Consider the following 24,784-nt stretch of genomic DNA (forward strand, 5'->3'; position numbering starts at 1 on the left):
TAGCATGGAGAATATTAGCTTGACTTGTAGAGTGTTAGCTTAGCATTACTTCGCGAGATTTGCTTGGCGCCGCGACCTCATGCGAGACGCCTCCTGCGCGAGAGCCACAGTCCGACGTTACCTCTGCAGAGGAAAACGCAATGGACCCCCAAAATTGTTGAATTCCCTCTCGTTTGAGCTTTTAGAGCGCATTCCGATCCACAAAAGCGCCTTTATCTGTTATTGATTTGAGGCGTAGCAGGTCGGCGCAACGATGTGGATCCAGGTTCGTACCATAGACGGGAAGGAGACGCGAACCGTTGAGGACCTTTCTAGATTGACCAAAATTGAGTCTTTACGGTTGAAAATACAAGACATATTCAATGTGAGCCCACAGCAGCAGCGCCTCTTCTACCGAGGGAAGCAGGTAAAGCTCATTTCTTTGTTCGCTTTTCATGCAGCGGACAGTTTTTGACATTTTGACAGGGCTAAATGCTGGTGGAGTGAGTGAGTGGTCTTCTCTTGTGTTGTTGAGCCGTTTTTGGAACCAGCTTCCTGTTTTGGTAGGAATAGTTCTTGCGCAAGAGCGCGGGGTTGCCATCCTATGGGAAAATGTGAACACACGCATTCGCATGTCAGTTTTTTCTCAAGTTGGTGCTGAGGAAGGCTAGCGTGCAACAAATGTCCTGCCGCCATGGGGACGTGTTTGTTTACATTGCCAGCAGACAAAAAGAAGAACGCGCTCTGTTTCCACATGTCGACCAAAGTAGTGCACCGCAAACGAGAAGCCCTCAAAACTCGACTGTGTGCACCATTTTAAACCCATATAATGATATGCACATGTCTCTAAAGTGCCTCGTTTGTAACTTTACTGGCTAGACAGTATGTTGACATAAATTATAGGCTACACGTGCCTTAAAGCGAGTATATTTGTTTACACTCTATTGTCACCACGCTGCTCATGTGAGAATGAGTCTGCTGTAAACAATCACAGGTTATGTTCTTTTATCTCTGTGTTGTACAGCAGCAGACACATGCCTGAATGTGCAGCATGTTACATGCTTACATTTTTTTTTCATTTAGCCTTTATTTATACAGGTAGTCTCATTGAGCCACGAGAACTCATTTAGAGACCTGTTTAGGGAGCAGATGGTGGAGGTTAGGGGCCTTGGTCAGGGGCCCAGGGTGGGGCGAATGAGGGTGGAGGGAGATGTGGGTGTTCCACCGTTTCCACTCACATTTTGATGTTGACCGTACCGGGAGTTGAACCTGCGACTTTCCGATCACAGGCCCATCTTCTAACCTCTGCGCCTCCACTCCCCCACATTGACATTACATTAATACTGTGTTGTTAATTTGTCATATATGGAAGACAGTGGTTTAGTATTTATAAATTAAATTTAAGCCAAATAAGAACGTTAAAAATCACCAATGCACAATCAACTTGGCTTATTAAAAAAACCAAGTGTTTTTGCTCATTAACATACTTTTCTATATTGTACATTAGGGCTGTCACGATAACAAATTTTGCTGGGCAATTAATTGTCTCAGAAATTATTGCGATAAACGATAATATTGTGTGAAATTTGACAATAATTAGTAATTGTCAAATTTAAGAAGAAATGTTAGTTAATTTTTCTGTTTAGTACCTTTTTTTGACCACTGGATGGCAGTATAAGACTGAACCGCAGGATGGATAGTGAGGGAGCGAGCAGCTTATCTCTAAGAAAAATGGGACAAGGGCTGTCCTTCCTTTTTTTCGGTTTCAAAATAGAGGACACTTGATGTGGTTTGAGCTCTTTAGCGTTAACATTTGTCACACAAAGCTTTTAATAAATAAAAAAAATCAGTAAACAAGTTCTCACTTTCTTTTTGCAGAGAAAAACAACTTTTTAGACGAAAGCACGGGTTTCAACCGTGAATTTTGGTGCTTTGACAAGACGGAGGTTTTTTCCCCGACATCAGCCTGTTAGCTTAGCTCGTAGCTTAGCTTCTCAGCTTAGCTGCTTTTAACGATTCAAAAACACGATTTTGCATGGTTAAAAGATATTTTATAGAGAAAAGGGGTCAATGAAGAGTACTGGAGTTGAGCCTTTTGTCATCCATTGTCTTCATTAGAAAGAGAGAGAGAGACGAAGAAACGATAAAGCCGATAAATGAAAATGAGGTCGATAATTTTCATTTATCATGCCATTAATTGATTTATTGTTTATTGCGACAGGCCTACTGTACACTGGGATACATGAATAAAATGTCAATATATTTGTTTTGCTACAATTGAACAAATTATTATATACATTCTTTCTGCAATAAAGCACAATAAGTTAGTGAATTTGTCTGATACTATAAGTAGAAAAGATCTACTATGGATACGTCTTTTAGTTACTTAAATGTTCAACAAAGAATAGACAGATAACTGGAAAATATTTTGCATACTTTTATCAGTTACTAATTTGGAAAATGAAGACGCAGCAGTAGCTGCTACAACCAGCTTAGTGTAGGACACAATGAAGATATTTTTTAAGCAAGAATGCTATATGTTGTTTTTAAGTATACAAGTTCTAAAAGTTTGTGGTTCCCTTTCTTAATACGTTCAGACTTTTTTGTGACCCGAGTTGGCAAAATGAGTCGGAATAGTAGATGGTAGGATAAGGCGGTACACTGTCGCCTACCCTTTGGACGGCTGTATGGAAAGTAATTTCACTGTACTTAACTGTGCAATAACAATAAAGTTGATTCTGAATTTGCACAAGTTGCAGTGCAAAATAAGTGACTGAGATTTGCATAAAAATATTACTTAAAGACGGCAATCCTAGTGACTAAAATGGCACATAATCTTTCTAATCGGCCTTTAAATTGAAGTTTTCTAACATGTTAGTCTTCAGTAATTATCCTTTGTTTTAAAACAACACAACTGCTTTTGAAAAAAATATAATTGTTGGCTGCTGTAATGCCTGGAAATCCCTTTGTGTAATGTTTGACATCATTTGGAAGCTTGGGGATTTCTCTTTTTAAATAAAGGGCTGGAATTTCTGATGACTTTGTTGAGCTTTCAAATCGACTGTGTAAACAAAACTACTGTAGCTTGTTGCCAGATCAGGTGATAAATCGCCCAATTTCAGCAGAACACATGATTTTGAAGCTTTTGAGATGGAGAATTCACAAATAATAATTCAGTATTGAACATATTCCTCACTGTGACTCATTTCACCATTACGGGTCACATTGTATAATATTCTGCACACGGAACACTCCTAACTCGTCTTTAAAAAAGGGTCTTACATGCATCTGGAAATGTCTTCAGGCTTTGAAGAGTGCAAACGTAGCTCACACATGAAGGACTTCAATGTGTGAAATGCATCAACAAATCCACACAGTGACTCAGCTAGGCAGATTACCCCACCACAACCACCTCAGGAAGACACGATACGTTGATCTCACTGTGCTTTTTTCATTCAACCTTTATTTATACAGGTTCGTCTCATTGAGCCTCGAGGATTCATTTAGCATTGCTAAATGTGCTAGCATTTAGTCTCACTTTTCTTTACTCATATGTGCCAATCTCTATTATTGGCCAAAAAGACACATTACAAATTACAATCTGCATTTTCACATTGCCTAATAACTTGCTCCTTGTTGTGTTATCAAAAATAAATCAGTCCACATGCAGAGTCGCATTTGCACGATTGAGAAAAAGAACGTCAAGAATGTTCTCTAATGTCAATTATGACTACTTTCCCCCAAGATGAGAAGATTCAGTAGTTTAGAAGTCATTTTGAGCGCAAAGCAGGACTGCGGCTTGATAAATGTATTAACAGAAGTGGGTATGGTGTAGATCAATACTGGTTCATGGTTTATTAACCAGTCGGTTGGCATCTTGGAGTTGCTGTTGATTGTTGTAGCTGATAAGAGACCAGGCTTTTGTAGTAAAGCTTGTGCTTTCTTTATTTCAACGGGAAATAAGCGGGGAGTCTTGATTAGGGGATTACCATGTGCTACGTAATGCATGGAATAAGCACACGGCCTTGCATGCACACTGGTGCCTGTTAGGATTTAGACGTAGCAGAACAACTCCGTCTAACTCTCTTTTCAAAATGGCGCCTTGTTTTCCCCTCCAGCTCACTGCTCTCGCTGCCTCACCAGTTCAAAGTCAAGCTTCACTCATAAAAGTCCCTAAGCCGGAAGCCACTCATTTTATCTGTAGTGTTTTGATTCTTTTTTTTTTTTTTTGGTTTCATTTTTAAATAGTTATTTTTTTTTTTTAAGTTTGCACAATTACTCCTTGTTTTGTTGCTGTCTGAGTTTGAGTGTCTGTTTTTCCTCGTACTCGTAAGCACGCGCTCATTCACCTTCCTCTGGCCATGTGGCCTTTCCGCTTAGCGCCCACACACTTTAGCAGCAGGCTGCACATTTTCTAACGTTTAAAGGTTTGGCTTGTCGTTCCTAAGCTCATCTTACAGTGTTTGCGTGACTTCAACACGAGACTATAGGACGCTTTTCCTTTACCTCCCCGTAGCAGCAACTTCTTTTTATTCTAGATGGTTGGGCTCTCTTCCGCTGTTCACTGCTGCTCTTTTCAGACAGGCAGCTGCGGTGACCTAGATATATTTACAATTAATAGATTGTTGTTCTAACTCTTCACTTGATTGGGTTTTTGATGGGGTATCACTGTGTTCAGTTAGCAGGAAAGCAAACTTGGCTGCAGCCATGCATGCACAGTCACACCCTTCTTTGACGGATAGACTGGACAAAGGGCAAAGACAATGAAAAGCGCTGAACCGGGACTACAAATGCACACATTCTACCACTTTCACATGTTGTCACACTTATGCCCCTTCTAAATAATTCTAGCATGCCAATTAGCCAAGTGTCCTACCTTTCATTTACCTGCTAACACAAAAGCTATGTTAAGTGATAAGTGCTGCTTTTTTAATTGTTGGCTCAAATTACTGGGGGATTTGTTTGTTTGTTTTAGATGCAATGGAAGAGTGGTTGGATTTTTATCATTTTTGTGTAGAGATCATAACCCGTTTTCAACCTAAAATGGGTTAATTAAAATAAAATCCGAAAATGAAAATGATAACTAAAACAATCTTTGCCACCGTGGTAGCTTACGGGCGATGAGCTGTCCTTTTGAGATGGAATAACTGGGCAGGATGACGGATAAAAGTCCAAAGATGGAGGCTTGTAGAGAGCAGGCCTGCAAACACACCCCCTCTCATTGTTTTTGGTAATATGACCTATTTTGCTCAGCTCCGCGCGAACACAGAGGGGGCAGACAAAAAGTAATTGTGCAGGAGTTGGAACACTTTGGGCGTCCTGTCTGACAGGAAATAAGAAGCTAATTTCTGAGCCTCTTTCAAAGTGTCCTCTGTTATTGATCATTTTTTCACACTTTAAACACATTTTTTGAATGTTGCGCTGACAATATATCGACGCTCTTGATTGCTTTATTCCTAATTTTAGTAGCACCTTTATTATTATCTCATTATGGTAATCAGATTGCTTGGTTACTAAATTTTGAGGGTAATTACTGCAATAAGAGCTTAAAAGCATATATAGATATTTTTTTGAGGTGTTAGTTTGCACAATGATCAAAACGCAGTGTTGCAGTCAAATCATTTGCGCTTTTTGATAACTCGTAGATGAAAAGCAGTCTGAACAGATTTGTTCTTTGACAGAAAATCTGATGCAGAAATGTCTTTGTTAAATGTTTAAACAACAGGTTTTCGTCTTCTCTTTGTTTGTTTGTTCTGACATAATACATGTTGGGTTTTTTTTTTTATTCTTTGTGATCAGACACCAGTCTTTGGAAAACCTATTAAAATACAGCAAGGGAATTAAATTGAGTCCGTTCTGTAATATAATACACGCTCACATGAAAACACACTTTTTTCATGATTGTTTTGATGAACCTCAGGTCTAAAGAGTCACTGAACTCCATATATTTCACTGCTCCACTTAACTAAGAAACCAGCTTTTAAACCATAATGCACATGGAGGTGAAAATGTCACGTCCATAGCTATTCTGTCACAGGACATTGTCTGTTTGAAGCTGGAACAATTTCTAAGGTTTGCCTGTTTCATTGGTGGTTTTTTGTTCTCAGGATTTTTCCGCTGAGTGTGACTGAAGTCAACATCTTTCTGTTAGAGGCTGATCACGCTGTTGGAAACGAAGCCGCCGTGCAGAGCACGTACAAACAGCCGAGATGTTTGCCTTTTGGTGCAGTGAAATTCTGCCGTTGTGAAATTCATTCCGTTTCCGTCCGTCTAACCTGAACGGATCAACGGTGAAATTCTCTGCGGCAGCTTCTGCTAGCAGACACATTTTATCTGTTTAAAATGGTTTCTGTTTGTCTGTTTGTCTGTCCTCCATTAACGCATTGAGCCCCACTCCCCACCAAAAAAAAAAAAAAACACTAAACAAAGGAAAGGGGAAATACTTCACCAAAGTCTGAGCTTAGATAGGGAAGCAGACAAAGAAAGCCCAATCGTAGAAAGACAGATATGTGAGTAAAACTAGAAAGCCGTGTTTGCACAACTGCCCCGCTGATCTAAATTTCATGAGACTATTAAAAACAGAGAGGGATGAGGATGTCGTGCTCGCTCTCCACTCTCCTGCTACACCTTCCAAACGCTCTCCTCCTCATTGTCAAATCATGAAAAAGAGCATTGGGGAGAGTGAGCGAGGGTGGCGGCCATGCTGGTCCCTGAAGCACAATGGGTTGGTGGGATTGAGGGTTGCATAGCTTATCTGTGTAATGAGTTACACTGCTGAACAAGTATCTGTCATGCTAGTGATTTTATTCATTTACTTTTCTGAGAGGAGCATTTTCAGATGCCTGTGCACTGCTCTGCCTTAAAGGGTCACGCTGGGCATATTGGTGGGTTGCGTTGACGGTGTTTGTATGTACGCTTCAGACTCCTGGGGGTGGGGGTCTCTCCTGTGGTTGTCATGGCAACCTCATCATTTCTGTCCCCCAGCTACATATCCCATCACTGTAATTCATGCAATTCCTGCGCTCATACCTCTTATTCATTTTTTTTTTTTCTTGTACCAAAAAAAAAATCTTCGTCTGTTTTCGAGGAACTGAGTGAATGCAGTACACCGGTTTCTGAAGCTTACATGTCATATTTTTCTTAGAACGTATCAAACCAATAATATAAATGCTTTCGCTTAGACTTAATTTCATACCATTGCTTATGCTTTTACTTATATTTAATCTCAGTGGACATTGACTAGTTAATGTTGGTGTGAACTCCTGATCAATGTGCTTTAATTCCAACGCTATCAATAAAAGCAAATAAAGTTTTTGGAGTGCTGTGATACTTTTGCTGAATGTAGTTACAATATATATATATATATTATTTTTAAAATAAACATATGTCTTCTCATATTGTTAAGGTTTATAACTTGCATGCAAGCTTATGATTTTCTCTGAAAGCTTTCAGCAGACATCCATTAGGATAAGGATCCATTAGATTTATTGTAATATATAAAAAAATAATTATTGTTAGCATTTATGCAAACAAAGGTTGATGGCTATGTTGCATCATTCCTCATCATTTTTTTACTGAATAACTTTAGGATTGCAAATTATGATGTTTTCCTCATTTTTGCTTTTTAATAGAACAGATTATTAATTTAAGCCGTAATTAAAAGAAAAGGTAATTGTTTACAATCTCGTAGTCAGTTGCAGTATTTAATATTTCAGTCTGGAACAGGTCCCTCTTGTAAATGAGCCCTCGTGGCTCAATGAAACTAGCCTGTATAAATAAATAAAGGTTGAATGAATGAAAAAAATACAACTATGATTTTCTGCATTTTCTCATTTATGCTTTTTAAAATAAATAACAATGGCTTTCATTTGTTTATTCAGATGGAAGATGGTCAGACACTGTTTGACTACAACGTGGGCCTCAATGACATTGTTCAGCTGCTGATTCGATCTCATGCTGACCATCCAGACGGCCCTGCCACCAAGGACTCCTCAGGTGTTGCCAGTAGTTCAGCTCCTCTACCCGTCTCCAAGTCTGACAGCTGCAGCTCCCCAACTCCTGCCTCTCCCGCAGCCATGGAAACTTCGGCCAGTACGAACAGCGAGAACAGCAGCATCTCTACCAGCACTGTACTCGAAAGCAAGCCAGACACCAGCGCAACCAGAAACTTAGCCAGTACCAAAAATGGGTTCAAGTCCTCCAGTCCAGCACCGGACACCCAGCCGCCCACATCCAGCAAGAACACACTAATCAACCCGGGGCTTGGCTTGTACAAGGTGAGGATGGTAGTGGAACAACAATGACTATGTTGTGTAATTTATTATCCTAAAAACTATTATCGCTATAATATGAATTTCTGTATTTTAATACAATGCTAATAGCTACAAGATTAAGGTCAAAACCCATTTTTGGAAACTCTTGTTTTTTGTGTGTGTGTGTTTTTTTTAAGGGACTAGATATGTTCATTCATATAGTCCAGTTCAACAAGCAGGGAGATCAGTTTTCTCAGTCGAATTAGAAACTGTATCACTGGGCATCAAGGTTGCATCATTATACATGCTTTAAGCATTTACTGCAAAATGGGTTTGCAGGATTTTGCTTTGAATGTTTCTCAAAATTTGTGCAAAATCACACATTTCCTAATGTAAAATTTGTACAATAAATGGATCACTTATTTAAATTTGTGTGTATCAAAACATTTACTATAAACTGACATTAAGTGACACTATTACTTTTATGCTATACCAAGTTAATGCATTATGATGTTTGTTTATAACAAATCAGTTTGCACAAAGTTGTAACATTACAGATGATTACATTTGGACTTAGTTTCTTAAAGTTGTAAAGTATGTATCTTAAATGTACAATAATGCTAACAGTGTTTCTTGAGCTCACATACATAAATAAAATAACTGGATGTTGTTTTCGTGTTTCTGTCTCCACAGATTAATGAGCTGGTGGACTGCAGAGACGTAAGCCTCGGCGCCTGGTTTGAGGCTTGTATGGAAAATGTGACACTAGCCCCGAAAGGACAGCCTATGCCCACCAAACCTAGGGTGGGTCGGCCCCCAAAAAGGACTAATGGAAACCTGGAGGCTGAGCAGGGACAGGCTCAAACCACGGACATTAACAGTAATAAGGTTGGGTTAAACGCAGAGAGCAATGGCGCCTCCACCTCTCAGACAGACTTTACAACAAAAGACAGCAAGGACAAGGAAGAGGAAATAATTTACCACATTAAATATGAAGAGTAAGTATATTTTTATTTTTTTACAGTTTAAATAAATCCTTAATATAGCAGTGAATAATGTCATAAAAAAGTAAACTGGTGCTTCATCAATAGAGCTTTGATGAACAGCTGAAGTTTATGGGTTGGAGTTATGTAAGGTGAAAGATCAAATGGACCTAACATTCACTGATAACAGGAATATAAAACGAGCATATCAATTTAATTAATTGGATTGTCCGCATGCAGCAGTCAGGGCAACAGTTCTGGTTGTGAAGCAGCCGAGACCCGTATCACAAAGTTACCACCAGTAAGTTTTCCATAAGAGGAAAAAATCTCTGTCTTCATTTTGTAAAGTTTTTTATAAAAAAAAAAAACATTGGCAAATTGTTTTGTCTGTCTGTTGTTTGGTAATCACAGGACAAAAGTGCACTATTTTGTGTTTTTTTATTTTTCTTATACCTTAATGTTTCTTAAAAAATATACTAAATTCATATTCACTTTTAAATTCATTTAGGAAGTGGTTTTAAGTGAGATATTAGTGATGATAGTTTTGTATTCTACTCGGGCTACACAGCTGCCAGCCAGGCTTGTGTTTTTCTTAGAGCAAATATTTACCTTGAAATAAGATTTTTAAGCAATTAGATCATGCCATTCGCTGTTTTTATTATGATGAAATTCAAATTTAAATGATTTACTAGTATTTGGTATGTAATATGAAACAGGGTGGGACGTGTTGGGGTTTCGATTTAAGCTCTACTTTCTTTTACAAGTCGATTTTTTTTAATGGGGAAAATTATTGTAGTTAAAATAAAGTGAAAGAAAAATCTAAAAAGATAAATTAACAATCGTCAATGAACTCTAATCACCAATGATGGATACATTTGCTCATTTGCTCGACCCAATCTGCACTGGGACAGTGTGAGAGCATTGGTTCTGGTGTAGAAAATAATTTGATATGATTTTAGATCAAAATATACAGCATTTACCTCCAATATTGCTATGAAGGGACTTTAACTTGCCAGTTACACTTCTGTTAAAATGTTTATTAATTTTTGTTTTTATTAAATGGCACTTACTGAACAAATTGTGGGTTTACGGTTGGTATTTGTTACTGCGAGCATAGGCAGGAATTGCTGGGTATTTTTTTCCTGCCGGTGGGATGAACGGAGGTTTGTGTAGCTGATGCTTCAGTTTGGACTCTATCTCTCGATTTTCCAGTCAATTCATTCAGAAGCAGATGTTTCCATGGTAACTCGTGAGTTCTCAGGAGCATTACTTCTTTGCTTGCCTCCTTCGACTTCGTCTGTAATTGCCGTGAACACGAGACTGGACTGGTGAGACTGCCTTGTATGTTTCTGCTAAAGGCTGTTATTCCTGAGTGAATAAATCACAGCTGGGCCTTCAGTGCGTGTTTTACGTATATTTCATTTCCCAGTTTCCAACTCTCAAGTCTTCCACGTCCCGGGTACAACGCTTTCATATGTTGTGCCGTTATTAGCATACGAGGGGAGGGCTTCTTCAGGAACAATTTACCGTACTAGGCCACACTTTCCTGTTTTTATTAAAATTCATCGTTACCGTCTCCTCCTGTACCACATTTGCTTTAATAATTCATGCCAGTGAACAGAAATAAGAACGTTTGGGGAAAAAAGGTAAAGATGTCCTACACAGGCTCTGAACTTCAGTTTTACACGAATATGTTGTCCGTGTTTTACCAAACCTAGCTGAGAACGGACTTTTAGTTTAAACTCCTCTGTAGCTACAAGTAGAGTTGGATTTTTTAAAATAGTTTCAGCTTTTAGTTCAGCTGGAGCTTGTTAAATAGACTGTTTTTCCTCCTCGCTGCTATTTTTACTTCTCTGTCCAGTATTCATGTTAATCTTTTCCATCATTTTGTTTGCTTGAGAAAACTGGCGGGTGGGTAAGGTTGCTTCGTCTTCACACACACCACAAACTCTCCCCCCCCCTTACACCTGCCTGCATAGTCTGAAAGAGACAAACCAGCCCTTCCGAATCAGCCGCCATGTTTTTGGCAACGTTTCTGCGGAAAATAATGAGCCACAAAAGCAAACAGAGTGAAACGTTGGGAGAATCTCCTCTTGACTGCTCCTGAGAAATGATGCAGCATGTGCCTGGGCGTTTTGTTACTTCGTTGTAAAATATAATCAGACGGTGAAATCTTGGCTGAACCAAAGATGTTCCAAGGAATCTCTGTGGAGAGTCGTGAATAAAGACAAAATGGGTCAACAATTTTTGGTTATGCTCATTTTAATATGCAAATAGAAGAAAAACATCTTAATTTGTGAAAGCATGCTGTAACGTTAATTTTTAATTTTATTTTACGCATGTGAAGAACATTTAAAAGCACCCAGCAACTGTAATTTAGTTAAAGGAATCATATTTCCTGCAACATACCGCTAATCTGGCGTAAAAATATTTTTATGCAGCGGTGGAGGGTTTTTTTTATATGTAAATAAGGTAAACAAAGCTATTAATTGTAAGGATTGTTCGCCAACATATTGTTCAAATTAGCTTCTTCTAAATGGGTTGAGATATAAAAATACCGCAGACTTTGAAATCGGTCCTCATCACATCTTGTATATCTCGGCACAGAGGTGTTTCATCAGCTGTTGAGCCTGTGGAGCACAGACATGTTCAGAGATTAGCAGAATCTGGCAGTAATTTGAGATGATTGCTACATGTTTTTACAGTTTTCTCCAAAAGAAAAACGGATAATTAGTTTGGCTTTTTAAATCAGCATAGATTGGGTGGTTTATTAGAACGGGTGAAATTTGCCTGCAGCGGTGATTCATTCCTGTGTATCCTTACTTCATGGCAAAATGGGTGTCAATTTTGTTGCAGTCTTGTTACACAAATCTTTCTGGTTGTAAAACTGCTGTGTGTAACGTATTGAGCTGAAGTATACAGAGATGTACCGGTAAATATGACTATCAGTTCCTCTGAGAGAGCACTTATCTGCTTTGCTGTCGTATTTCATTAACGAGTTTATCTTCAGTTTATTCTTAAATGCCTTCTTTTTGTTTCTATTTCTGAACAGAGCAGTTATGTTTGTTGTGTTGCATTTAGAGCCATGACGAGTTAAAAAATTGGCCAGTCTTTATTCATGTAAATAGTGTATTGGGAACAAAAAAAACTTAACACGAGGAACAATAAAAAGTTTTATTAGGGATGCACAATATTATCGGCATGGTATCGGTATCGGCCGATAGCGATAAAGTTAAATATCAGGCATCGGCCATTCCATTAAAATAAATCACTGATATAAAAGGCGCTGTTTACATATATATGGGTTGAATAGACTAGTCGACTAGTTGATTCTATGCCATCTTGCGCGTTTTTATATTTCGCATCGACTAGTCCTCCCCCACCATAGTTCCCAACCCTATTCCACCCAATCCTCGTGGTGGATTAAATAAAATAAAACTAAAAACAGCAGCATTTTTGCAGCTTGATAATAAGAGGGCCGGCAATGGAGGAGGGGCGTACTAAAGAGACCATCTTATCACAAGCAGAACTGGTTTGTTCCACTTTGGAGTACGCTGTTGGGGAAGAATCAGTTTTGTTGTGCGTTTCCTTGACTCGTGAGGATTTCCAGATCGAAGGCGAAACGTTTCAGCACAAAAAAAAAAAACTGTCCAGATGACCTGACTGAAAAATGTTGGATTTTATACCTGGATTATTGAGCATGGACTTCGTTATTTAGCAATAACTGTTAGGTTCAACCCTGTCACTGTAAGCATATTTCATGAGCAACTGGGCAGATTTGGGGGAAATGGTTTCTGTGGCTTCTATTACCAGGACTTATTAGAAAACATTTACTGTATAGTTTGAAGCTGTAGCACTGTCGAATCTGCGTGGGAGTCGTAGTTTCAGATAAACAATGTGAACTAGTAAGCATCAGCAGAAACACTTGGCTCTGTGAAGGTCAGTATGACAGCTTTGTTGAAGTTCTTGTGCAGCCTCAAATTTGAACACTGGGAGTTTAATGAATGTGGATACACCGACATTAATATTAAATAGCAGCAACCACTGTTGTTTGTTTTAAGAACCTCTCCTTTGTTCTGCTGCTGTCATAGTAGGTCCGTGTATTTTCTCAAATGCATCTTCACAAAACAAAATTAAATTTCAAAAGTGCTGTTAGCCTTCTGGAGTATTAATTTAGATTTTTTTTTATCAGTATATGATGTTTTTCTTCTTTTATTTTGACACTCCTATGCAACTCTTTGTTTGTGGGTCTGATGTATGTTTGTGACGGCTTGCGTGGCTTTCGGCCTGGTCACTAGGCCTGTCATGATAACAAATTTTGCTGGGCGATTAATTGTCTCAGAAATTATTGCGATAAATGATAATATTGTTTGAAATTTGACAATAATTAGCAATTATTGTCAAATTTAAGAAGAAAGTAATGTTCTATTTGTTTTGAGTGCAGTACCTTTTTTGACCACTGAATGGCAGTATAAGACTGTTTGAACCGAAAGATGGATAGTGAGGGAGCGAGCAGCGTGTCTCTTTAAGAAAAATGGGAGGGAGGCCCCTTGATGTGACATGGGCTGTCTCATTCCTGTTTTTCGTTCTCAAAATGGCGGATGCTCGGTGTGTTTTGAGCTCTTTAGCATAACAACAAAAAAGGTTGAATCATGTCATCTGGACTTCGTTTTTTTTGTTAAAAAGAAACGTTTCGCCCCTCATCCAAGAGGCTTCGTCAGTCTGAGGCCTAGCCATCTGGTATTACCCAGAAGCCACCCTGACTCTTGTGTTTCAAGCCTGCCTCAGATACCCCTGAAGTCTGGCCTTTTCACTAATGGTTTCAAAAACACAAAGTTTGTTTTCTCAGTCATCCAGGTTGTTATATACCTGGATGACTGAGAAAACAAACTTTGTGTTTTTGAAACCATTAGTGGTTTCTTTTTTAACAAAAAAACGAAGTCCAGATGACATGATTCAACCTTTTTTGTTGTTATATACCTGGATGACTGAGAAAACAAACTTTGTGTCTTTAGCATAACATTTGTCACATAAAGCTTTTAATAAAAAAATCGGTAAACAAGTTCTCAGCTTCTTTTTGCAACAACAAAAACAACTTTTTACACAAAGGCACTAGGGGTGTATTGTATACAAACAAATCAATATAATATCGTATCGTGGTAAAGCTGGTGATTTACACCCCTTGAAGACACAGGTTTCAACCGTAAATTTTGGAGCTTCGACAAGACGGAGGTTTTTTTCCCTGAGGTTGGCCTGTTAGCTTAGCTTGTAGCTTAGCTTCTCAGCTTAGCTGTTTTAACGATCCCAAAACACGATTTTGGATGGTTAAAACGGATTTTAAAGAAAAAGAGAAAGGGAGGAGTCAGTGAAGAGCACCGGAGTTGAGTCTTTTGTCATCCAGTGTCTTCAGTAGAAAGAGAGCGACACAAAGAAACGATAAAGCCGATAAATTAAAATGAGGTCGATAATTTTCATTTATCATGCAATTAATTGATTTATTGTTTATTGCGACAGGCCTACTGGTCACTTGAGCTTTTGTGTTTCTGACTGTACGCCATCAGTTCATGCTGAATCCCATTGTGTTTCAAAGCTGATAGTCCCTTACAGTTTTATTTATTTTTTTTAATCCATGTATGTGTGTGTATACAATCAAATGTTGGCAGGTGTCTGTTTTTGTGTTGCTTTAGTTCACCTACTGTTCCTCGGCCTCCTCTTCATCGGATAACTTGTGCCAGAACTGTTCGTCTGCTGCTGATTGTTTCCTTTAGTCAGTTTAAAGCTGCTTAAAGTACATGTTTTAGTCTATTCAACAAGAAGAGCATACTTCACCACCATAACACCTTATTCTTATGTGAAGCAATTATTTTGCTTGAGCTAAATTGGCTGCTTTTGGTCTGCATTACCCAGTTTAGGGTCGGCTTTCCCAGCAAGACATGCTCTCTCATGCATGCAATCCTTTACTATGCCTCCGACCTCCCACTGTGTAAGCAGGCCCGAGTGTGGAAACTTTCAGTCCACACACAATGTTCGTCGGTAAACATAATTACCCCTGATGGCAAGCAAGACTGCTACTAATTTGTGTAGTAAATCCGGCAGCATCTATGCATCAAATGTTAACTAAAATGTTAGTTGTTTTAATAGAAAACCTGATTTGTAGCTATTTGGGTTGGTGCACAGTATTTAAAACTAGACATGTACTAGGTATGAAAATAAAATTAGATGGCAAATATCAGTTGCTTCAGATGTATCTTTTAAGTTTTAATCAAAAGATGGAGAAAAAAGCAAGACCATTTACTAGACAGTTCTCTTTCGGTCAGTACACTTTTAGTAAAGCACGAGTAAGGGGATTACAAGACCAACCTGAAGAAGTTTCTTTCTACACGCCTGTCAATGCCAATGAGACTGCTTAGATGAGAGGCGACCAGCAGGATAGTTTTATGTCAAGAAAAAAGCACCACAGATGCCATCTTTGCTTGGAGGATGCTGATGGAAAAAGTAGAGAGGGTCAGAAAGAACTTTGTGTTTTTGTAGATTTAGAAAAATCACCTGACAGGGTGCCGAGGGAGGAGTTGTATGAGGTAATCTGGAGTGACGGGGAAGTATGTTAGATGATACAGGGGCAGGGCAGTAGTGAGATGTGCTGTTGGAGTGACAGATAGCTTCAAGGTGGAGGCGGGACTGCATCAACTATTGGCTCTGGGTCCCTTTTTGTTTACTCTGGTGATGGACCAACTAACAGGAATCACTGTGGACTATGACGTTTGCAGATGACATTGTGATCTGTGGTGAGAGCATGGAACAGGTGGAAGATAACTTAGAGAAGTGGAGGTATGCACTTGAATGAAGAGGAATGAAAGTAGACAGTGTACATGTGTGTGAATGTGAGGGAGGCTGGTGGAACAGTGAGGCTACAAGGAGCAGAGGTCACAAAGGTTCAGGACTTCAAGTATTGGGACCACTGTCCAGGAACATGGGAAGTGTGGGAAATGGTGAAGAAGAGTGTCCAAGCGGGATGAAGAAAAGTTTTAGGAGTGATTTGCGACGAAAGGGTGGCAGCAAAGGTCAAAGTTTTGCCAGAGAATTGTGGTGAGACCGGTTATGTAGCATGGTTTGGAGATAGTGGCATTAACAAAAAAAACAGCAGACAGAACTGGAAGTGGCAGAGCTGAAGATGTGGAGGTTCTCCTTGGGAGTGACAAGGATGGATAAGATTAGCAATGAGATCATCAGAGGTACAGCACAGGTTGAACGACTAGGAGATAAAGTTAGAGACAGACTGGGATGGTTTGGACATGTTCAGAGGAGGGACAGTGGGTATACTGGTAGAAGGATGTTAGAAATGCAGCTGCCAGAAAAAAGACCAAGCGGAGGCATATGGATGCAGTTAGAGAGGACATGGAGGTAGTTGGAGTGAGGACAGAGGATGACTCGCTGTGGAGACCCCTGAAGAGGGAAAAGCTGAAAGAAGAACAACAGAGAAAAATAGTGGCTTTGTGTTTTATAATGTCCAACCTTTCATATCCAAACACTGCACAAAAAGTGAGGAAATTTGGGTGAATTTATTTTTTTTGGTTGTATCAGTGCTTTTTGGAAGTAAATCTTATACAGTTGGAAAGCCTGTTTCCCCCTTTAAATTAGGCTACTATTGTAAGGAAAATGCATTTGTGGATTGTACCCTTGAACAACTTTCTAAATCTTCTCCACTCCTGGTACTCCATGTGCTGACAATCAGGTTCTTGATTGGAGAAAAACAGGCTTTCAAACAAAATACAATTTATTCCTAAGAAGGATTGTTACAACAAGCTAAGTGTTCTTACTTTTTGTGCTTGGTTTATGCATTTGTTGAATTTGGCAGTTTTTCATCTTTAGCCACATCTTTCTTACCCACTCCTCAGTGACAGCTGCTGTCTGTAGCAGTTTCCAGAAACTAAGCTCAGGATGTGCAGAAGATGACTCAAGCCCTGCTGGACTTGAGCTGTTTTCTTAACTTTCTGACTTAAAGTGAGAACAAAGGATATTATTAAGCTTTGCTTAGTCTCCTGAGCTGTTATGGAATGATTTCTTATTGCATTTATTTTTCTTAAAACAACAGTTCCAGTAATTTATCATTTTTTGGTGATCTTTTATGAAAAGACAATCCAGTGATTTAGTGGTAAGATGTTGCTGTGTTTGCTGCATAAGAAAATGACGAATGTGGTGGGGATCACTATAATCCTTCATATTTTTTTGCTCAGATTTTTATTGAAAGAACAGATTCGGGTGTTGTGTCATATTTAGAAAAAGCAGGGCTATTTTATTGTTAAAATCCTCATCATATCGGAGCTACTGGTTTAAAGACTGAGGCATATTTTGAGTCTTCCTCAGACATAAAATGTAAGATTTTCTAATGAAGCTTGCCTTGTGTTCATTTAACTCTAAAATATTCTCTTAATACACAGCTTAATACCATAAGGTTAGAAGATTAAAAGTGCTAATATGCTACGGTGTATTTTATTGGTATACTTTAACTAACCAGTACTGCATTTGGGCTTCTGTTTAAAACCCATTCTTATCAGACAGTTTTCATTTGGTCTTGTGTGAAGATTTGCAGTCTTGCATCGACTTGTATGAACCTCCACAGAAAGACCAATATTTATTTCACCTTAATAGCAGTTTTTTGACACATGATGATAAATTCACTTTACGTTCTGATTAATCTTTTTGCTTTTGATTTATTCACTTTTCTGTACTCATGATAATATTGATGCCAAGGTCTGTAATCATTGTATTTTTTTCCACCTTTTGCTGATATAGTTACCACTTAAACCACATTTAGATTCAGGTGCGGAAATGTTTGTCTTAAAATGAACATTAGTGATCTTGGAGGAAGTGTTTTAAACAAGCGTGAAGTATTTGTGTACCGTCCTTACAACTATCGGATATGTCTCTTAATTGAGTCTTTCCTGCCTCTCCTTTTATTTCCAGCTATCCAGAAAATGGGGTTGTGGAGATAGAATCTGCACATGTGAGGCCCCGTGCTAGGACCGTGCTACAGTGGGACCAGCTCCAGGTGGGGATGCTTGTGATGATCAACTACAACATGGAGACGCCCGATGAGAGAGGCTTCTGGTACGATGCAGAGATTGTGACCCTGAATCAGGTTTCTCGCACCAACAAGGAGCTTCGAGTCAATATTCTTCTAGGGTGAGGATATAACCTTCTGTGATTGATACATTTTTGATTTTGGATGGAAAATGTTTTTTTTTTTTCCTTTAAACCTCTAAGGTTGTACCTGAGTTCATCTAATGGCTGTGTCTCCCCCTAGGGGTCCTGGAGATGTAATTGGAGATTGTAAAGTTCAGTTTCTAGATGAAATCTACCGGATTGAGAAACCAGGAGCGCGTCCACTCTCAAGTGCAGATGGACAGTTTAAACGTATGAATTAGATCACGACAATATGCACCGTATCAAACAATACTGGCAAACTCACTCGTGAGTATCTGACATGCATGTAGTTTTGGTGACATATTTATGTATTTATGGCTCCAGGGAAGAGTGGACCAGAGTGTAAACACTGCAAGGCCGACCCTGACGCGGAGTGTCGGTTCTGCTCCTGCTGTGTGTGTGGCGGGAAGCAGGATGCTCACATGCAGCTGCTGTGTGATGAGTGCAACATGGCGTTCCACATCTACTGTCTCAACCCACCGCTGACCACCATCCCGGATGATGAGGACTGGTGAGATGTAGCTCAGCGATAAGCTACAAGCTTCTGCACTTCACTCATTTTAGAAAGGCTAATTAAACGAGCTGAGTGTGGCATAAAGTGCCAGTTACGCAATAATTAAGTGGTGATTGAGGTTAAAATCAATGTGAAAGGTTGACAAAATGCACTTTAAATAATCAGTTTATTTAATGTAGTTCCTGTAAAACAGAAATTAGGTTGAAGATTAATGAAAACAATGTTAAATAATGAGCTTGCATGGAAGAAGACTCTTTTCCTTCAATTATTATTTTGCCATCTGTTGTAGTTTAACAGCATCAATTGTGCTCTAGACTCTTCTGTGACTTCAACAGTTTGGGACAGAAAACAAAGCAATAACTAGAAAAATTACTGAAGATCCTAATTTATTTACTATGAAACATTATGGCCAGCCTAATGTTATGTACAAAGCGATTGAAGAACAGAACTTTTCACGGTTGAATGGTTTTCAGCAAATTTCATTTTTTGCATATCCCATTTATCTGACTTGTTTCTTTATTCCAGCATCTGCCAGAAAAAGAAAGAAAAACCAGAATGTAGTTTCAATTTTACATATTTGTGACTAAATAAACTTTGAGATTTCAAAAGCACTGATCAGAGTTTTATTTAGTTTATTTATTCTTACAGGTACTGTCCAACCTGTAAAAATGACACTACTGAAGTTGTCAAGGCTGGAGAGAAGCTCAAAGCCAGCAAGAAGAAAGCCAAAATGCCTTCGGCGACAACTGAGAGTCAAAGGGACTGGGGAAAGGTAAGACAGTAAAAATTTGAACGTAATCGTCATTTATTTAGGACCATTATTTAGGTTTGCCTGAAAAATACCAAAATAAAATGGTACCACTGTGGAGTAGCCAAGCATTACATGTACATTTTTTTTTACAGTAAAATTCTAATTGTGCTGTTTACACTATCAGTACAGAAACTGGTCCAGATGAAATGATTTAACCGTTTTTTTGTTATCTACCTAGAAGATTGAGCCTACAAACCTTTTTCTTTATCAGTACCATCATTTGATAAATGGAGACAGAAACATCGTTCAATATTTTCCATGTCAGAATGAATGAAAACGGTCATATCTCAGCCAAATATTGGTTTATAAATATGTATAAAAACATAAATAAGTCGCTTTGGAGTATAAGTCACAGGATATGCAAATTAGGCAAAAAGGTGCAACTTATATGCCAGAAAATACGGTAGTTGTGCTGTTTAAAAGTTCTTGCTAACTTTTGTCACCATAAGTTTTACTTACTTAATCGTCTTTTCATCCACAAACTACTTTATTCTTCAATGTGTTTTTTGTAACGGTCATTGTCTGAAAACATTACATTTTGCTCGTTCAGATTAAATGATCAAGTTTGTTTTCATGCCTAAGTAACTGTAGATGATGTTGTGTGAGTTTTTAAGAAATGTTTGTTTGAGCTGTGCAGTGGTAGAATTATTGAGCTTTTTTAAAATTTTCATAAACTATAGAGAAAACAGTGGTGCACACCTAGGCCTTCAGTGGTGTCCTGCCTGAATTTATCCACCTTTTAATATTGTTTTTATGTCACCATGGCTACAGAAGCCATCAATAATACGCAGAAACGCAGAATAATATGGTGCTGCAGCACAGACTGGTCTCATGCAGCAAGAATGAATGCCATTACTGAAGTAACAAACCCAATTAACACAATTCAACAAGTTTCCTTCAACAGCAGCCACAGCTGCACTACATACATGGCTGGCCCTGACGGTCCACCACAGGCAAACATGACTATTGAATTCATTGTAAACCTCCTTTGTTCCTTTTTACCTTTAAAAAGTGACTTGGCAAACTTGTTAATTATATAATTTGAGCTGCTAAAACAGAAAAGTAGAATGAGGATAGCATCTGATTTTTATGTTCCCTTCTAATCACTGCAGTTTTTAGGAAAATCTTTTTTCATCGGGGACTTGCAGTCTCCTTGACGCTTCTCCATGATGAGAATGTGAACAATGCCATTAGGCATGACTTGGCTACATCCCTGGAACAACAGATGGAAAATAACTCCTTTCTTTACCGGAGCGCTCCTTTTCTCTGTGGATTAATTGAAAACAGCCTGGCCTGTGCTCTTCAGTACATTTTAAGTGCTCTGAGTCACAGTGTTCATACTTGACTTTATTTGTGCAACTTTACAACCTTTAAAAAGGCACTTGTCTTTGCAATTGCTCTCTCACTTTAAAACCTAATTTGACGAGCTAAATTATGTGCTCAACCCCCTAAAAGTTTTACTTAAGCACAGCGCTCCTAAAGGAACTATAAAAATGCAACGTAATAGCATCCACCATGCTGTTAAATTGTTTTGTTTTTGTTTTCCCCTTTCTCATCATATACAGGGCATGGCCTGTGTGGGACGCACTAAAGAATGCACAATTGTTCCCTCAAACCATTATGGACCCATTCCTGGTGTTCCTGTTGGAACCACCTGGAAGTTCAGAGTGCAGGTTAGCTCCTTTCAAATAACTACTGATGAAGTAATTACATGTCTGCCTGATTTAAAAATGTCTAAGTAATGAGTTACATGAAAAGCAGTTCCACTGTGCTTTTATAAAATTTAACTTGCTTTTTATTGTGCATGTTAAAGGGGGTTTAGCAGTCTTGAATTATAACAGTTCTATATAAACAGAATAAAGTCCCCAGACCATTAGAAAATTAATCTATTTTCTCATCCCAGACTTTGATTCTGTTTTGCTTTTATCCCATCAGGTAAGTGAGGCTGGTGTTCACAGGCCGCATGTCGGCGGCATCCACGGGCGCAGCAACGATGGCTCCTACTCACTGGTGCTGGCTGGAGGCTTTGAGGACGAAGTGGTGAGTTTCACTCTTCTTTATTTGACTCCTGCTGCTGCTCTGCTGAGCCCCGTGTGAAGTGCAGGGATGCATTTGCTACATTTCGCTGGTGACTGTGATCTGTGGCAGGACCGGGGAGATGAGTTCACCTACACAGGCAGTGGGGGTCGTGACCTCTCGGGAAACAAACGGATTGGAGAGCACTGTTTCGACCAAACACTGACCCACATGAATAGGTTGGTACAACACCTTAAAACCATCTTTAGTTTTAAACGTTCATTTTGTTGATTTACTTAATGAACATCGTTCTGTTGTGTCTCGGGTCTTGCTCTCTGCAGGGCATTGGCCTTAAACTGTGATGCGCCTCTGAATGACAAAGATGGAGCAGAGTCCAGAAACTGGCGAGCTGGAAAACCAGTGAGAGTGGTGCGCAGCTCTAAAGGTAGACGTATTAGCAAATATGCTCCAGAAGAAGGAAACCGCTACGATGGTATTTACAAGGTACACTCAAATGATATGCATTGGGTGTGTCTAGGTGAGGATCTTTAGTTAGAAAGGTGCAAAACACTAGAGTTGTGTAGTTACAGCCACTGAATTTACATCAGAAACTAGAATGGTTTTGTTAAATGTTCATCAACCCTTTTTACTTCCAGCCATCGTCATCCAGATTTACTAAAGCTTCTTTGTATACGAAAAATGTTTGTTGTGTTTTTGTGGCCACAGGTGGTAAAGTATTGGCCAGAGATTGGAAAATGTGGTTATTTGGTTTGGAGGTACTTGCTGAGGCGGGATGATCTGGAGCCAGCACCATGGACCCCAGAAGGACTGGAGAGGATAGAGAAACTGGGACTTTCTGTTCAGGTTAGACCACTGTTAAGAAAATGGTGAATGTTAAATGTTGACATCAAGCAGGTCTCCCTTTTCCCACCACAATAGTTTACATGTCAATACTACAGCATATATGTCTTACGTTTAACGGTATGCTGTAGTATCTTCAAGGATTCAAGGTTTTTATTTGTCCTTCCACCACATGTGGTACATGTGGTGGAAGGACATTGTGTAAACAGGGTCCCAGTTACATCCAACAAAAGTATTAAAATGTAAAATAAAAACGGCAATAAGCTCTAAGATATGAACTAAGAAAAACACTAACAAAAATACACTAAGCACTAATAGCACAAAAACAATACGCCGAACAGCAGCACTAACATTATTCTGTGTGAGCAGATGAGTACGAATGAACACAGCAGCATGAAACAGATCAGCAGCATGAAACAGATCAGCAGCAACATGATGTGATTTTTCACAGTGATTATTCTGGTTAGAGATTCATGAGTCTAACAGCTTCAGGGTAGAAGCTGTTCCTCAGTCTAGTGGTTCTGCACTTAATGCTCCTTAACCTCCTTCCTGAGGGGAGCGGGGCAAAAAGTGTGTGCTGGGTGAGTGGGGTCCTTCATGATGCACATGGCCCTCTTCCTGCATCTAGAGGTGTAGATGTCTGTGATGGTGGGGAGGCTGACTCTGACAGACTTCTGTGCAGCCTTCACCACTCTCTGCCACTAAGCTAGATCTGACACTAAGCTAAGCTAGATCCTTTGAGTGGGGTCTTCAGGAATTTGATTTGTTTGTCCATCTTATCCTTTAGATCAGGGGTGTCAAACTAATTTCCACCGAGGGCCACATCAGCAGAATGGTTGCCTTCAAAGGGCCAGATGTAACTGTAAGACAGTATAAAATTATGTAGCTAAATTTAAATAAATGTAATGTAAAATAAGCACAACTACCCCTTAATGTTAAATAACTGAATGTTTTACTTATTCAACTTATAAATATTATATTTTTTTGTCATAGTTAAGAGAGGCAGAGTAAAGGTCCAAACAACAATTGTGAGCTGCTAAGAACATGTGTGATAGGTGTAGCATTTTACAGAAAACAAATGGCTGCACACAGACTTGCAAGGGTCTTACATCCAACTAATGAGATATGGTATTATTATAGAAAACATTTGCCTGCATAAACACATAAACGTGCAATCCCAAATACAATGCTGCAAATTTAACATAATATAATAAAAGACATTTAATAAGTATAATAAACTCAAAATAACATTAGGGTTGAAGGCTCACTTTAGCACTGTTTGGTGTCAAAATGCTGACATAGATTGTTCTCTTTGACGACCGCCACTGCCTCATAACACAAAAGACATACCAGTTTCTCTCCTTGAAGCACAAACATATATTCGCCTTCCCATCTTTCTTGAAACAGTCTTCCATCTGCATCAATTTTTTTCTCTTCCTGGACATTTTGGGATCATTGTTTGTATTTCCCAATTGCACTTGTTCGGAAAATGATATTGATGTGGAAAAACTGCAATCTAGTGGTGGGATGCCGTTACTTCATGGGTAACTTCATCTGAATGCTTTATGGGAAATGTAGTTTGTTGTCAGTGCACCCTTTTGACTTATTTATTTTATGACAATCAGACCTTTTAAGCTCTCGCGGGCCACATAAAATGACGTGGCGGGCCACATCTGGCCCATGGGCCTAGAGTTTGACACATGTGCTTTAGATGCTCTGGGGTTAAAATCCTGAAAAATTTGAGGCAGAATCAGCTGAACTCCTATTCAATGTTTTGAGTTTACGCAGCGTCATTGAATTAGGGAATTGGAGAAACACTGGAATGGCCATTAATGTTGCTAAGTGAGATGTTTAGCAGCCATCTTGTGAAGAGCTACCGCTTGTATGTTAAAGCCACACATTAACATCTTATGTTGTATGGTTTGTCATCATTCCAAAGGCACATATAAAAAACTTATTTTTCTTAAATAAACAAATCATTCATTTTGTGAAAACATATTTTTATTTTAATTAAATTGTTAACATTTCTACTGAGTCTAACCAGAGTTCTGCTACACGTCTCTGTAGTTACTTTTACTTGGACTAAAAATTTACAGAAAAGCTAGAAACTTGGAAGGGAGATATAGCAAAAAAAAAGTATATATGTATATATATATATATATAT

At 38.9% G+C, this 24,784-nt stretch overlaps 1 protein-coding gene across 1 annotated transcript in view; it reads left to right on the forward strand.

Annotated features, from left to right (window-relative positions):
- The first annotated feature begins 89 nt into the window (after positions 1-89).
- LOC119424907 (E3 ubiquitin-protein ligase UHRF2) overlaps positions 90-24,784 on the forward strand; it is a 29,823-nt gene continuing 5,128 nt past the window's right edge. Inside the window, exons 1-12 of the mRNA XM_037692418.1 lie at positions 90-406; positions 7,860-8,255; positions 8,925-9,229; positions 18,179-18,397; positions 18,519-18,628; positions 18,743-18,929; positions 19,581-19,704; positions 21,309-21,416; positions 21,679-21,783; positions 21,892-21,998; positions 22,101-22,263; positions 22,486-22,623. Coding sequence (XP_037548346.1) covers positions 254-406; positions 7,860-8,255; positions 8,925-9,229; positions 18,179-18,397; positions 18,519-18,628; positions 18,743-18,929; positions 19,581-19,704; positions 21,309-21,416; positions 21,679-21,783; positions 21,892-21,998; positions 22,101-22,263; positions 22,486-22,623 — 2,115 coding nt within the window. The 5' untranslated portion in view covers positions 90-253. The remainder of the gene's footprint in view (positions 407-7,859; positions 8,256-8,924; positions 9,230-18,178; positions 18,398-18,518; positions 18,629-18,742; positions 18,930-19,580; positions 19,705-21,308; positions 21,417-21,678; positions 21,784-21,891; positions 21,999-22,100; positions 22,264-22,485; positions 22,624-24,784) is intronic.

Source organism: Nematolebias whitei, chromosome 18 (assembly GCF_014905685.2).
Source record: "Nematolebias whitei isolate Nwh7 chromosome 18, NemWhi1, whole genome shotgun sequence".
In the NCBI taxonomy this organism is placed as follows: Eukaryota; Metazoa; Chordata; class Actinopteri; order Cyprinodontiformes; family Rivulidae; genus Nematolebias; species Nematolebias whitei.